This window comes from Doryrhamphus excisus, chromosome 5 (assembly GCF_030265055.1).
Source record: "Doryrhamphus excisus isolate RoL2022-K1 chromosome 5, RoL_Dexc_1.0, whole genome shotgun sequence".
NCBI lineage: Eukaryota > Metazoa > Chordata > Actinopteri > Syngnathiformes > Syngnathidae > Doryrhamphus > Doryrhamphus excisus.
Genome location: NC_080470.1, coordinates 14,016,717 through 14,028,065, shown reverse-complemented (window position 1 = coordinate 14,028,065; position 11,349 = coordinate 14,016,717). Strand labels below are relative to the sequence as shown.

General features: G+C 43.0%; 1 protein-coding gene across 1 annotated transcript; it reads left to right on the top strand.

The window, feature by feature from the left end:
* The first annotated feature begins 246 nt into the window (after nucleotides 1–246).
* Nucleotides 247–11,120, top strand: haus5 (HAUS augmin-like complex, subunit 5). The gene is made up of 19 exons (XM_058073568.1): nucleotides 247–720; nucleotides 799–861; nucleotides 992–1,024; nucleotides 1,755–1,779; nucleotides 1,865–1,997; nucleotides 2,077–2,236; nucleotides 2,332–2,419; nucleotides 4,558–4,649; nucleotides 4,729–4,783; nucleotides 4,942–5,066; nucleotides 5,135–5,216; nucleotides 5,303–5,457; nucleotides 7,118–7,280; nucleotides 7,347–7,427; nucleotides 7,509–7,654; nucleotides 9,045–9,138; nucleotides 9,388–9,526; nucleotides 9,601–9,733; nucleotides 10,891–11,120. Exons 1-19 carry the CDS (start codon nucleotides 623–625, stop codon nucleotides 10,988–10,990), a joined length of 1,965 nt encoding a protein of 654 aa, XP_057929551.1. The 5' UTR covers nucleotides 247–622; the 3' UTR covers nucleotides 10,991–11,120.
* The last annotated feature ends 229 nt before the right edge of the window (nucleotides 11,121–11,349 follow it).

Here is an 11,349-nt window from a genome sequence, read left to right as displayed (position 1 = left end):
CATAAACAGAAAGATCAACGAAATGCCTCCGAATTCATAAAATCCGGGCACATGAACCACCACGATTATGAACTCCGACACAGTAGGTGGCGGTATGTATCTTTAAGTCATGGTTGCAAGCCGCCATTAAACCACAGAAAACGAAGCTCGTCCGCTATGTCTAATGTCTAATGGTTGTGGTTAGTCTGGTGGTATTGGGGCACTGATACGTCACTTTAAAGGTATGTTTCTCGCTGGTAATAGGGTGTTTACATTAGCTTCTTTACATAAGTCTGCTAACAGTTATCAATGCTTAAAAAGTGAACAAATGGTCGGATGGACGCTACCTGCCTCTTGGGGTAGGGAAGGGTTAAGCATGTGTGGGCGGAAGCCCACTTTAGGCACGTGACCGTAACGGAAGTATAACCCGGAAGGGATGTGAACGGGCGCGATTTTGAAAGTTCAAGTGATTTCATGAATGAGAAGCATTTCCAGTCTGTAATTGGTGATGTATTGATTTTTAAAAGTACGTGAGTACAAAAACTCCAGTCGACCGGTTTGTGTCGGCAACTACGGCAAATAAGTCGATAGCTTGTCGTGAAGTCACGAGCAAGCTATCTGGCGGTATTTGGTTGACGTTCCAATGGCGGACAGGACTCTTGCACAGGATTTGAAGCGTTGGGCGAAAGAAGAGTTCGGTCTTCCTGCCGAGAGCCTGCCGAATAACGGCTACTTCAACACGTCTGTATCACTTTTTACAACTTCAACCGTGGCGTGCTGTCACAGCTAAATAAACACTTGACTTGACTTTCTTCCCAGGCTGTGTGTTGGGGCAGGAAAGTCAATATGGGACTATATCATCCATCACGTCTTCCACGAAAGGTTCGTCTTTCTTAACGAAGTGTTGAATGTAATGCTAACAACAAGGAAGGCGTTTTAGTATAAATATATAGTGTTTTGTCATATTTCATTTGTTTTGGATGTTTACAGTTTCTTATGTCCTGTCTTGTAGAAACGCGAGGAACATAAGAGGAAATCTTCAGTGGTATCCTTTTGCCTCTGAATGTTTGACCATATTAATAGCCCCAATTAGAGGAAAAGTTAATGTTTTGGGGGAATTTTAAACACATCTTTCTCATTTATGTGCATTTTAAAGATATAAAAATAGATAAAAGAGGGCAGCAAATGAATGCATATAATGGGACGCACAAAAAGGCCAATATTAGAACACAGAAAGAAAAGCTCCAACAAGGTTTTATGGTTTTCTATCCATGCATGTAGTAAGAGGTACATTCATGGTAACATGTAGTACTTTGTACTCTGAGAACAATGTTAGTAATAATGTCGATGTAGCTTGGTTAATATGCAGATCACATGGAAATGGAGCCTTGTTGTTTATTGGAGTTTTTTTTTCAGAAGGCTTTATAGGCGGAATAGGTGCGTCCCATTATGTATATTCTTAGTTGCATGCTTTTGTCTGTTTTTATATCATTAGAATGCACAGAAAAGAGTGAGAGAGATGTGTGTTCATACCTCACACAAGGGTTGCGGCTGATGGGCAAATTTAAAACAAAACGTGCAGGAGTTATTTGCAGTGGCTCCCCCTTGGTAGTCTGGCAACGTTCTTGCAATGTTAAAGAATCCTTGAAAAAATGAATGGATTCAGATGTTCAGCCATCTTCCCTAAGGGAGGCTGGCTGTGCCACACTTTGACCTAAGCCGTATCTGCTGTTTCTCTGACCGATCTGAGTTTTCTCTTTGACATTATCATAAAGGTACAAAGTGCTTCGAGACAAAGAGGTAGGCAACAATCGGGATCATTCATTTTCATCTCATAACGACAAGCTCAGCCTTCATTTTGCTGTTTTTTTTGGTGTGCTTTCAGTTGAAGCAGAGCGAGCGTCAGAGTGTGGCTGCTCAGAAGAGTGAGCTTCAGAGGAAGATCGAGCAGATCAGGTCTGAGATCAGTCACTTGGACTCTGAGATCAGAGCAACCGAGGAACAGATGGCCGGCCAAGGTTTCAATACATTAGATGGTGATTATGGGCTGTTGCTCTGGATAAACAGAAGGCCCAAAGTTGTCATCTTCTTCCACAGAGTGGTCCTTCACCTCTACTTGGGCTCAGGTGGAGGACAGCCAGCGCAGGGAGTTGCTCCTCCAGGCTTTCAGGCAGAGCTGCGTCTCGGCTCGCATGTTGCTGTCGAGTGACGTTGCAGAGATCAGCCAGCACTGCCAAACTTTGGAGCAGATGGCCAGGTCAGGGAGAACGGTCCCAAGTGGAACCATTTGCACTCGCATAATTACTTCCTTTTTTTTTACCCTTTAAGACATTTCATTTGTGCATATTGCAGGAGAGCAGAGGTTGAGGTGCTGTTTGAGAATCCCGTTTGTGATGGGGACACCCTCAACTCCAAAGCTGCCGTCGAAGCACAAGTCCTGGTAAGAGCCTCAAAGCAGTAAATACATGCACTGCACCATCTAATGAGATCCGGTACAAGAGCTATATCAGACATTTGCCTTTTACAGCGATAAACACTTAAAGGGGAAGTGCATTTATTTTGGAATGTTGCCCATCATTCCCAATCCTTATGTGAAACATGAACACATATTTCTTAACCTTTTCTGTGCATTAAAACATGAGAAAACAAGTTAATTTCAGCTAGCTTACAATGCTATCTTTGGGATACTCTTATTTCCACTTTGAAGCACTGTAAAAAAACCGAAAACAAAACGTTGCATGGTTTGATATCCATGCTGTGATCATGCATTAACACGTACACTGATGATAACATGGAATAGTTGCAGTATCTTGCCCTATTTGGATGATTTAAAACCCCACCCAAACTTCTTTTCTCATCACATTGATACACACACTTATGCTAGTTCCGTCAACAACAGCAGCATAGATACGCAACAACACACAACAATGTCTGCTCTCCTTGTGATGGCTGTGTAATCATTATTAGCCAAGCTTCTTAGGGTAGTGTTTTAAATCATCCAAATAGGGCAATGCTGCAACTATGACATGTTATCATCAGTGTATATGTGTTAATGCATGATCACAGCATGGATATCAAACCATGCAACCTTTTTTTAGCGGTCTTCATAATCGAAATAGGTGTATCCCAATGACAGCCTAGTAAGCTAGCTGAAATTAACTTTTTTTTCTCATGTTATAATGCACAGAAAAGAGAAAGAAATATGCATTCATGTTTGACATAAGGCTTGGGAATGATGGGCAAAATTCCCCTTTAACATTACCGTGCAGGAGGTTCTGGGTTTACAATGTTTCCTGGCTGTGACCCACTCCCATAAATTCTTAATACTGTACAAAGCCTAGTCGTGCGTCTCAACACTGAGGAAGGACATCGCCACTTTTCCTTTTTAATTTTTTCTTCATTATGTCTTCCAAGTAGGCCTCACGGTGGATGAGTGGTTAGCACGTAGGCCACACAGTCAGGAGATCAGGAAGACCTGGGTTGGATTCTCCGCTTGGGCATCTCTGTGTGGAGTTTGCATGTTCTCCCCACATATGTGGGTCTTCCCACATTCCAAAAACATGTTAGCTTCATTGGCCACTCCAAATTGTCCATAGGTATGAATGTGAGTGTGAATGGTTGTTTGTCTATATGTGCCCTGTGATTGGCTGGCCACCAGTCCAGGGTGTACCACGCCTCTCGCCCGAAGGCAGCTGGGATAGGCTCCAGCATACCAGTGACCCCAGTGAAGATAAGTGGCATAGAAAATGAATAAATAAATCACCCTTCCAGTGTGAAGACAACCAAGTAGTGAACTGCCGTTTTTTATATGATGATGTCATTGAATAATTAATAATAATTTAATAACAGCCCGCTACAGGCTAAGCTTATCTATGCCAGCGTGGGCGATGGCTCACGTTGCAGTCTCATTCCACTTTCTGGCATCTTTGTTGACACATTTTGCCTGGCTCGAGCGAGCTACAAGTGGCTATCATGCTCAATGGCTACATGCTGACTTACTCTTTGAAAGTGTCACTGAACAACCCTACTCCCCAGTTTCCATTATAATACTTATGGCTTGTCTTCAAAACACTAGAGGTGTCTGAGTTGGTCAACATCAGCACCTAAGTGGGTCCAGCAGGAAAAGTCCACTTATTTTTTATCTACAATCCTATGTGAGACATGAACGCACGTATTTCTCTTTTCAGTGTGTTCTAAAGAAATAAAGAGAGCTCACTACTACTAAAACACCTCCATAAGCCTCCAACAAGGTTTTATGCGTTTCTAGCCATGCTGTGAGTATGTAGTAATGGATTCATGGTAGCATGCAGCAATTACAGTATTGGGCCTTTTTCAAGCATTACAGGAACTTCTTTCTCAGCAGGTTGATTTCACGTAGCAATATAGATACACCTACACCTACACCTAGCAGACTCCGAACTGTGGTGAAGCTCGTCGCTAGCCGCCTAGTAAGACGTCCTAGCCTGGACCTTCTGTATGTTTGTCTTCTATTGGATCCCATCACAAGTGTGCAGCTGTACCTAACTCTGATGGAAGCTCTGTTTGTGTGTCAACTAATGAAAGCAAGTTTTTCATTAGCGTAACGTGAGAGAGCTCTGTAACGACAGGCTCCACTTCTATCAGTCCTTACAAGAGAGCGTATTGAAAACGGGGGACTCTGGAGCCGCACGGTAGGCGCCTCCATTTATGAAATAAAACATTTTCAAGTGCTTTTTACTGCATTGTTAACTTGCTTCTTTCCCGCTGCAGTACGACGAGTGGGCAGAGGACGGCGGTGTTTCAGTACTGGTTAAACGCTGTGGAGGTTGGTCCTTTCTCTAATGCATGTCTCATCTCTCATGGCTGTCTAAGCCTGCTTTGAGTGGCACATCGGGACTTGCTGAGTCGTGGGACATGGACGGGTTGGCAACATAAGCAGGTTCCACTGCACTGCCCAACTGTTGCTTCTTGTTGTGTGTTTAGAACCTGTTGGGTGCTTATCCTCCAAACCACATCCTCTCTGCATTGCAACATTTGGCTTCCAAAGAGCAGAAGGACTTGGAGAAGAAAGTGACTGTGGATATCACGCAGGACATGGCAGCTCTAGGGTAGGCTTCCACAAGACGGACATTTTCAAACGGTAGAGCGTTTTTGTGATGTGTGGTTATCAATGTAGGTTTCGTCATGAAAGTGATCATCTGCTGGACATCTCAGGAGACGAAGATAACGACTTGCCGTCCATTAATACCCTCTTGCAGGTCCTGCCTATCCACACGCACATTTATGAGCTGAATCACAAGGTGTGAGAGATGATTAGACGTGTGTCCTCCATGTACCATTCCAGGCTGCATGGCAGAAAGTGGAGGAGAGTCTAGTTGACTTGGCTCAGACTCGCTCCAGAGTCCAGCAACTCCAAAACCAGCTGCTCACTCTTAGGAAGGAGGCCGAACAGGAGATGTCTGGGTTTGGCGATGACCTACACAATAACTCTTTGGTGCTGTAAGTCCAATCTGCATGAAACCCAAAACAAGTCCAGAGATGTTTGCCCACTTGTATCTATGTAAAGCTTGGGTCATATGTTTTTTTGGGGGCCGATGCCGATTTTTTTCCATCACCCTCAGCCAATGGCCGATTTTGCTTGGGCCGATATTTGTGGCCGATACTGCTTTTGATCCCTCAATTTACATGAAAAAATGACCATGATAACAAATATTCCAGGTCTCAAGTTTAAACAAATATTTATTGAAATGTAAACACTGAACACAGTAGGATTCAGCTTTCTTAAACACACATTTAAACGGCATTATCAACTTTAAAAGGAATAAATATTCAACCATGTGCAAAACATTTCTGTCGTAGTTTAAATTTATCTGGTACGATATATAAAACATTTCTCTCATCATTAAAGTTCGTGTTGTGCACAATAAAGACCCCTCATAAGCAGACACGGCTGCTCCAATTCCTGCAATATAACCAAGCTCATAAACAGCAGAGGACAAAATCATACAGTATATCTAAAGTATCAATATTTTGATTTGGGAATCCACTTCAGCTGGCATTGGAAGTATCGATATTTCAGGACCAATTCGCACATGACTGAACGCGAGAGACAAACAACTTTTTACACACTGACAATGTAAGAGATATCAGATATTAGTCCAGCTTTATGCTACGAAAACTCAAAAAAACAATCTTTTTTTTAATATTAGTTAAAAAAAATACAGAAAATAAAAGTATTGTAAATTGGATGAGGAAAAACAGATGGGATACAATGAATCTCTCTCAGTATACAAAGAACACCAGTAAAAGTCTACAGGTGAAATACAAAATAAAATGTAGGTATATCATATGTAAAAACAAAAACACAACAGCAGAAATGTCATGCATTTTAAACGTTCGTTTACCAGGGTCCCCCAGCAACTGGGCCGTGGGTGGGTGGGGCCCAATCAGGCCGTTAGAAACTTTCAGGTGGAATGATAAAAAAGAAAAAAAAAATTTTTTGTTTGTAAATAACTACCTCGAATTGCATACAAGTTTAGCTAATCGATAATTGTGCTGCAAATTATATTTGCTAACCAATATTATCGACATTTGTTTAGACAATGTTTTCATTATGATTAAAAAAAACACTATAAATAAATAAAAAGTACAGTTGTGGAGAATATTATTAAACCAGTGTGGGGTTGTCCGCTTTGAGCTGGACCACATATATGTCCTGGTGGAGTAAAATGTGTTGTTGCTGATTGTCTTCTTTCACTCGGTTATTCATTCAGGAATGACTTCCGACATATGTATGTACGTTCTCCCTGGCAATTCCTACTGTCTGTCAAACATTTCCCCAAATGTTGGCTTTTCGACTGTATTGAAACAGCCAGCAACGCTGTCTGTGAGCGCGCACCAGTAAGTGTAGTAAGTGTTGGCTGTCGGGATGAAGACATCCAGCTTAGAAACGCTTTTGTGCCTTCATTGACGTTAGCATGTGTTTGCTAATTTGCTAACATGACAGGAGGGTTCACTCTGTCCGTACATTCCACCTTAGAAGTGCACAGACAGTGCCGCTAGTTGCAGTAACTGCTGCTCACCCCAACATGGTCAGGCTTTTGTTAACTGACTGTCCCTATAGTTTATTGACCTTTACCGTACTCCTTATGGTTGTTAGATCATCTTTGGGTCTGGAGCTCCAGTGTGTGATGAAGGCTGCAGCCAGGGATCATATCAAAGATCGCTGTATGCAGCTCGACCAGCACGCCAGAAGCCAGCAGGAAGCGCTGCGTAATCTTCACAGCCAGTGGCAGAGCGTTGTGGACTTCAGGCAGCTCGTGGTGAGGCTCAGAGCTGAGTTTGTCGCTTCTGGAGATCTCTGTGCTCATGATGTTGCACCTTGTCAGCTCCTCAGACAGGATCAAATCAGAGGTCTGATCAAGGATAACTCATCAGCTAAGACTGAGTTGATCCGGAGGCACAAAGAGGTGCGGCTCTTCTGGTATTTTTTAAAAAGTATATCAATACACGAACTTTGACTGGTTCTTTTTTGTTTTTTTCATTTATAGCTACAGGACCTTTTGGACGGCAAGTTGGTGCCGCAGTTCAATGACGTCACCAGTGCCGCCACAAGTCTAAGGAACTCCATCTCTAAGGAGGTCAAGCAGATGGGCACCATTTCCCTTCATGCTCTGGACAGGAGGACCGTAGACGGGTAAAGTCCTGTTCTTATATCATCACCCACCATCACTTCTATGTCAAGTACTTACAATATTATACCGGCCATCACCAAATCAGTTTTGTAACTTTTGAAATTGCAGTTTTAAATTTTATTTTACCCCCCATGAAGTGTGTGCCTTTTGGGTTAGTGAATAAAATGTCCGTTAATTAATTACAATCATTGATACACTGAACAGAATGCAGAAGCGGATGTAGCTTTGCTAACATTTCTAATGAGATGTCAGCCACTACAAACATTTCTACATATTGGAACGCTCCTGCTTGGTTAAGGAAGACATAGTCCCTGATGCGATTCCAGTTAGACATTTAAGATGAGACATTTTTTTTATCACAGCCTTATTTTGTTTGCACGGACAGGATGTGGCGCTTTTATTTTGAAGGCCGGACATGAGTCGTGTGTGTTGAGTGTCTTAAAAGGCTCGCTTACATTAACAAGCGGGAAAAGACAACACGGTGTAAACACACTCATGAAGCCCCTAAACTCATCTCCCAGCTAGCTTTCACTCACGGCTCCGTAAGAGCAGTTTTTCCCACAACTTTTCCCGGTGTCTCAGGCCGCCGTACCAGCATGTTTAGTTCCTGTTTGTGGTGACATCCCGCCACGATTGAGTGGTCCGCCACATAAAATACTTCCCTACACAAAACGATCATTTCCTTCACATTATGTCAATTTCTGTGACATATGTTCAACAGCAGATTCTGTTTTGACTGGCCAGTTCTGTTATATATTGTTTGTGATTGTGTTCTACATTCTTCTAATTTTGAAAGTGAACGGTGAATTCACAAAAATTCTATTTATACGTGCTAGCTCTCGCAGTTCAGCCTCATTGCGGAGGTAACGTCATTGGGGTGACACATCTCCGCTAAAGCAGAGTAAACAGGTGCTTCTCGAGGTAGATTGTCGATTTTGTCGAGTATATTTTTAGCGGAATAGTCATGGCAAAATGTTGTGTTGCTGCTGGATGTTAACAGTATCCCAGTGATACTGTAAATTTGGTTCAAGGTTCAACCTAGGCCTAGGCAATATATTGATATATTTCTTTCAAGCATGTTATGAAAAAAACAAGCATATCCTTCATATGGATGTAGACTGGATTTGATGCGGAGGTCCATGTTTCAAGATGTTGTATTTTTGGTGTTGAATAGTGCTTTATTCATACTTGCATATTGTATTGGTGCCATACCGACCCCTTAGTCGGAGGGAGAAGCTGCAGTGCCTCAGCCCTCCATGGCATGAGTTTGAGAGCCCTGATGTATCAAACAATGTTTTCGCAAAGTTGATCACTCATGTCAGGGACCCTAAAGCACACTCTGACAGTTGTGGAAGCCTACAGTCAAAACTGTCTGCATGTTTGTCTCCTCAGAATGCAAATTGCTGCATCATGGCTGTCCATCCATCGCCTGCAGTCTCCGACCTTCAGCAGCCTGCGTCGGCACATGGCGTTCCCTCTCTACAGGGTGAGGCGCGGAACACTTCCATCTGTTGTGGCCGACGTGTTTTGTTCTCGCACAGTGGGCCATGAGTTTGACTCATGAGTCTGCATGATGGCTCAAGAAAGATCACGTGAATAGTTTGTTCTGATTCTGAAATGCAATCTCATTGATTGACTTCGGCGCCTCAGCTGATTTGTTTGCTGCCGTGAACTCGGATAATAAATTCATATGTCCATGAAAATCAATGGTACCGCACTGACTTCCATCCTCAAGGCTCCAGAGGAGTTGTGGTCCAAGGTGCGGAGAGACCAGCTGGAGTTGCGTTTCCTCCGTCAGCTCCTGCAACTTCACTCCACCACACTGCAGAAATCCCAGGAGGGGGCGGTGCTGCTGCTTGCGTCCGATCATAAAGGTAATGCAACATACGTAAATGTACAAAATTTATGTCATTAGACTTATGTTTTTTTTTCTCATTTTATTTCGAAGCCCTGCTATCCAGAGTCAAAGAGGAAGACGAAAAGTTGTTGCACTATCTGGTCCCGAGAGTCCGAGGCCTCACCCACAGATGTGCAAAAGGCATTACCTATGGAGAGCAAGTGAAAAGTGCCATATCTTACTGGTGAGACGGCAAGACATCCGCTGCATAAAATGCAACATAAACTCAAAAGAAGGCGACATCTGATTTAGGGCTGTAACGGTACTTTGTACATGGTCATTGGATTTTTCCATACTCATTAAAAGTGAGGGACGGACATGTGGGGGCCCAAGGCAAACCCAGCCACTGCGGTCCTTCACATCCTCTTACTGTACTCATTTTTCTTTGCTCCGTCTTTTTGGATTCAATCTGGACATGCACAGGAACAAGGAATAGCACGTTGCATGGAAAGGGAGGGGATAGCAGTGATGATTTAAGCATGTGCGTTAAGACTAAAACTGCGGATAAAATGGTGAGTAGGTGTTTGGCATGGAAGTAAAGATCCAAGCGTGCAGAGCATCTTCACAAGCCCTGTGTAGTGTGACGGGAAAACGTGCGGACAAAAACGTGCAGGCCATCATTGGGCTCACAGAAGTCAGGGATAGTGACAGTGCCAAGGAGAAGCCCTTTTTCCTTGTCCTCTTGTTGGCTCCCATCAAAAAAAAAAAGAAAAAGAGAGAAAGGATGTTGAAACCCTAAAAGCCAGAAGAACCTTATCAGCCACCTGAAACACCAGCGTCACGGTATTTGAAAAGTGCAAAAGGTCTTAAGAGACCTCCGTGGTGTCACACCGGCTACTCTGGGCGTGTGCCCAAATTCAGTGCACCTTGCTAGGCCACGGCAAGTGATTCCCCCCCCCTCTATGCTCTGCTTCTCCTGATAGTAGTGATGTGCTAGTAGTCATGTCATGATATTTAATTAGGACTCATCCATCCAATCCTCATTTCTTCCTGTCCTTCTTACCTTCATGTGTGCACAAACTACATTTACATCTAGATTTTAAAAAAGGCGATCTGTATCTCATGGGTCTTGAGAATCAGAAAGTTATCGGTATGGCTTTTTTTTAAGTAAAGATATTGTGCATCAGTAGTAATAAGAGACAAAAGTCAGCCAATCCATAACTGAGTGAAACCTTGTTTGAATGAAGATTACACTGATAATAATCAGCACTTTCAGATTTGTATGACATTATATCCTCTTTCTTCCGTGTTCAGTTAATCCTACGACAGATAATAGCCAGGTTATTATCCATTAGCATCCATTGTCTTATTGGGAACTTGCTCTTGTGTGCGTTCGTACAGGTGGGCTCAACCAGCACAGCACGTCCTGCCTGACGTCTGCAATGGAGGACTGACTTTTCAACAGTGGCTTCAGAGGTGGAAACTGGCTGCCAAAGCCTAAATACACAAGATCACTTCTAGCCTTCCAGTGTGGCAGGACTCCCAAGACCTCTTTGAAATCACTTTGTCGTGTCTCCCTGTTTCACTGTGATATGTATGTTTTTACTAATAAATGCATCCGATGATCTGGCCTTGTCTTTCTTTAAATCAACTTAATACTGATCACCCTTGTAGAGGCACAGGCATTCATTGAATTGTCAAGCTATCGGTACTGCTAATTGATACAGTGGAGTAGTGTAGTAACTATCCAAGTGTATGGTTAAGGTTTTTCAGGAAGTCATGGGGGAGTGAATCTTTGCCATATCTGAGTCGACCCATGTACTGTATGGATCATGTCGATACCAAAGGTGGCATCAATCG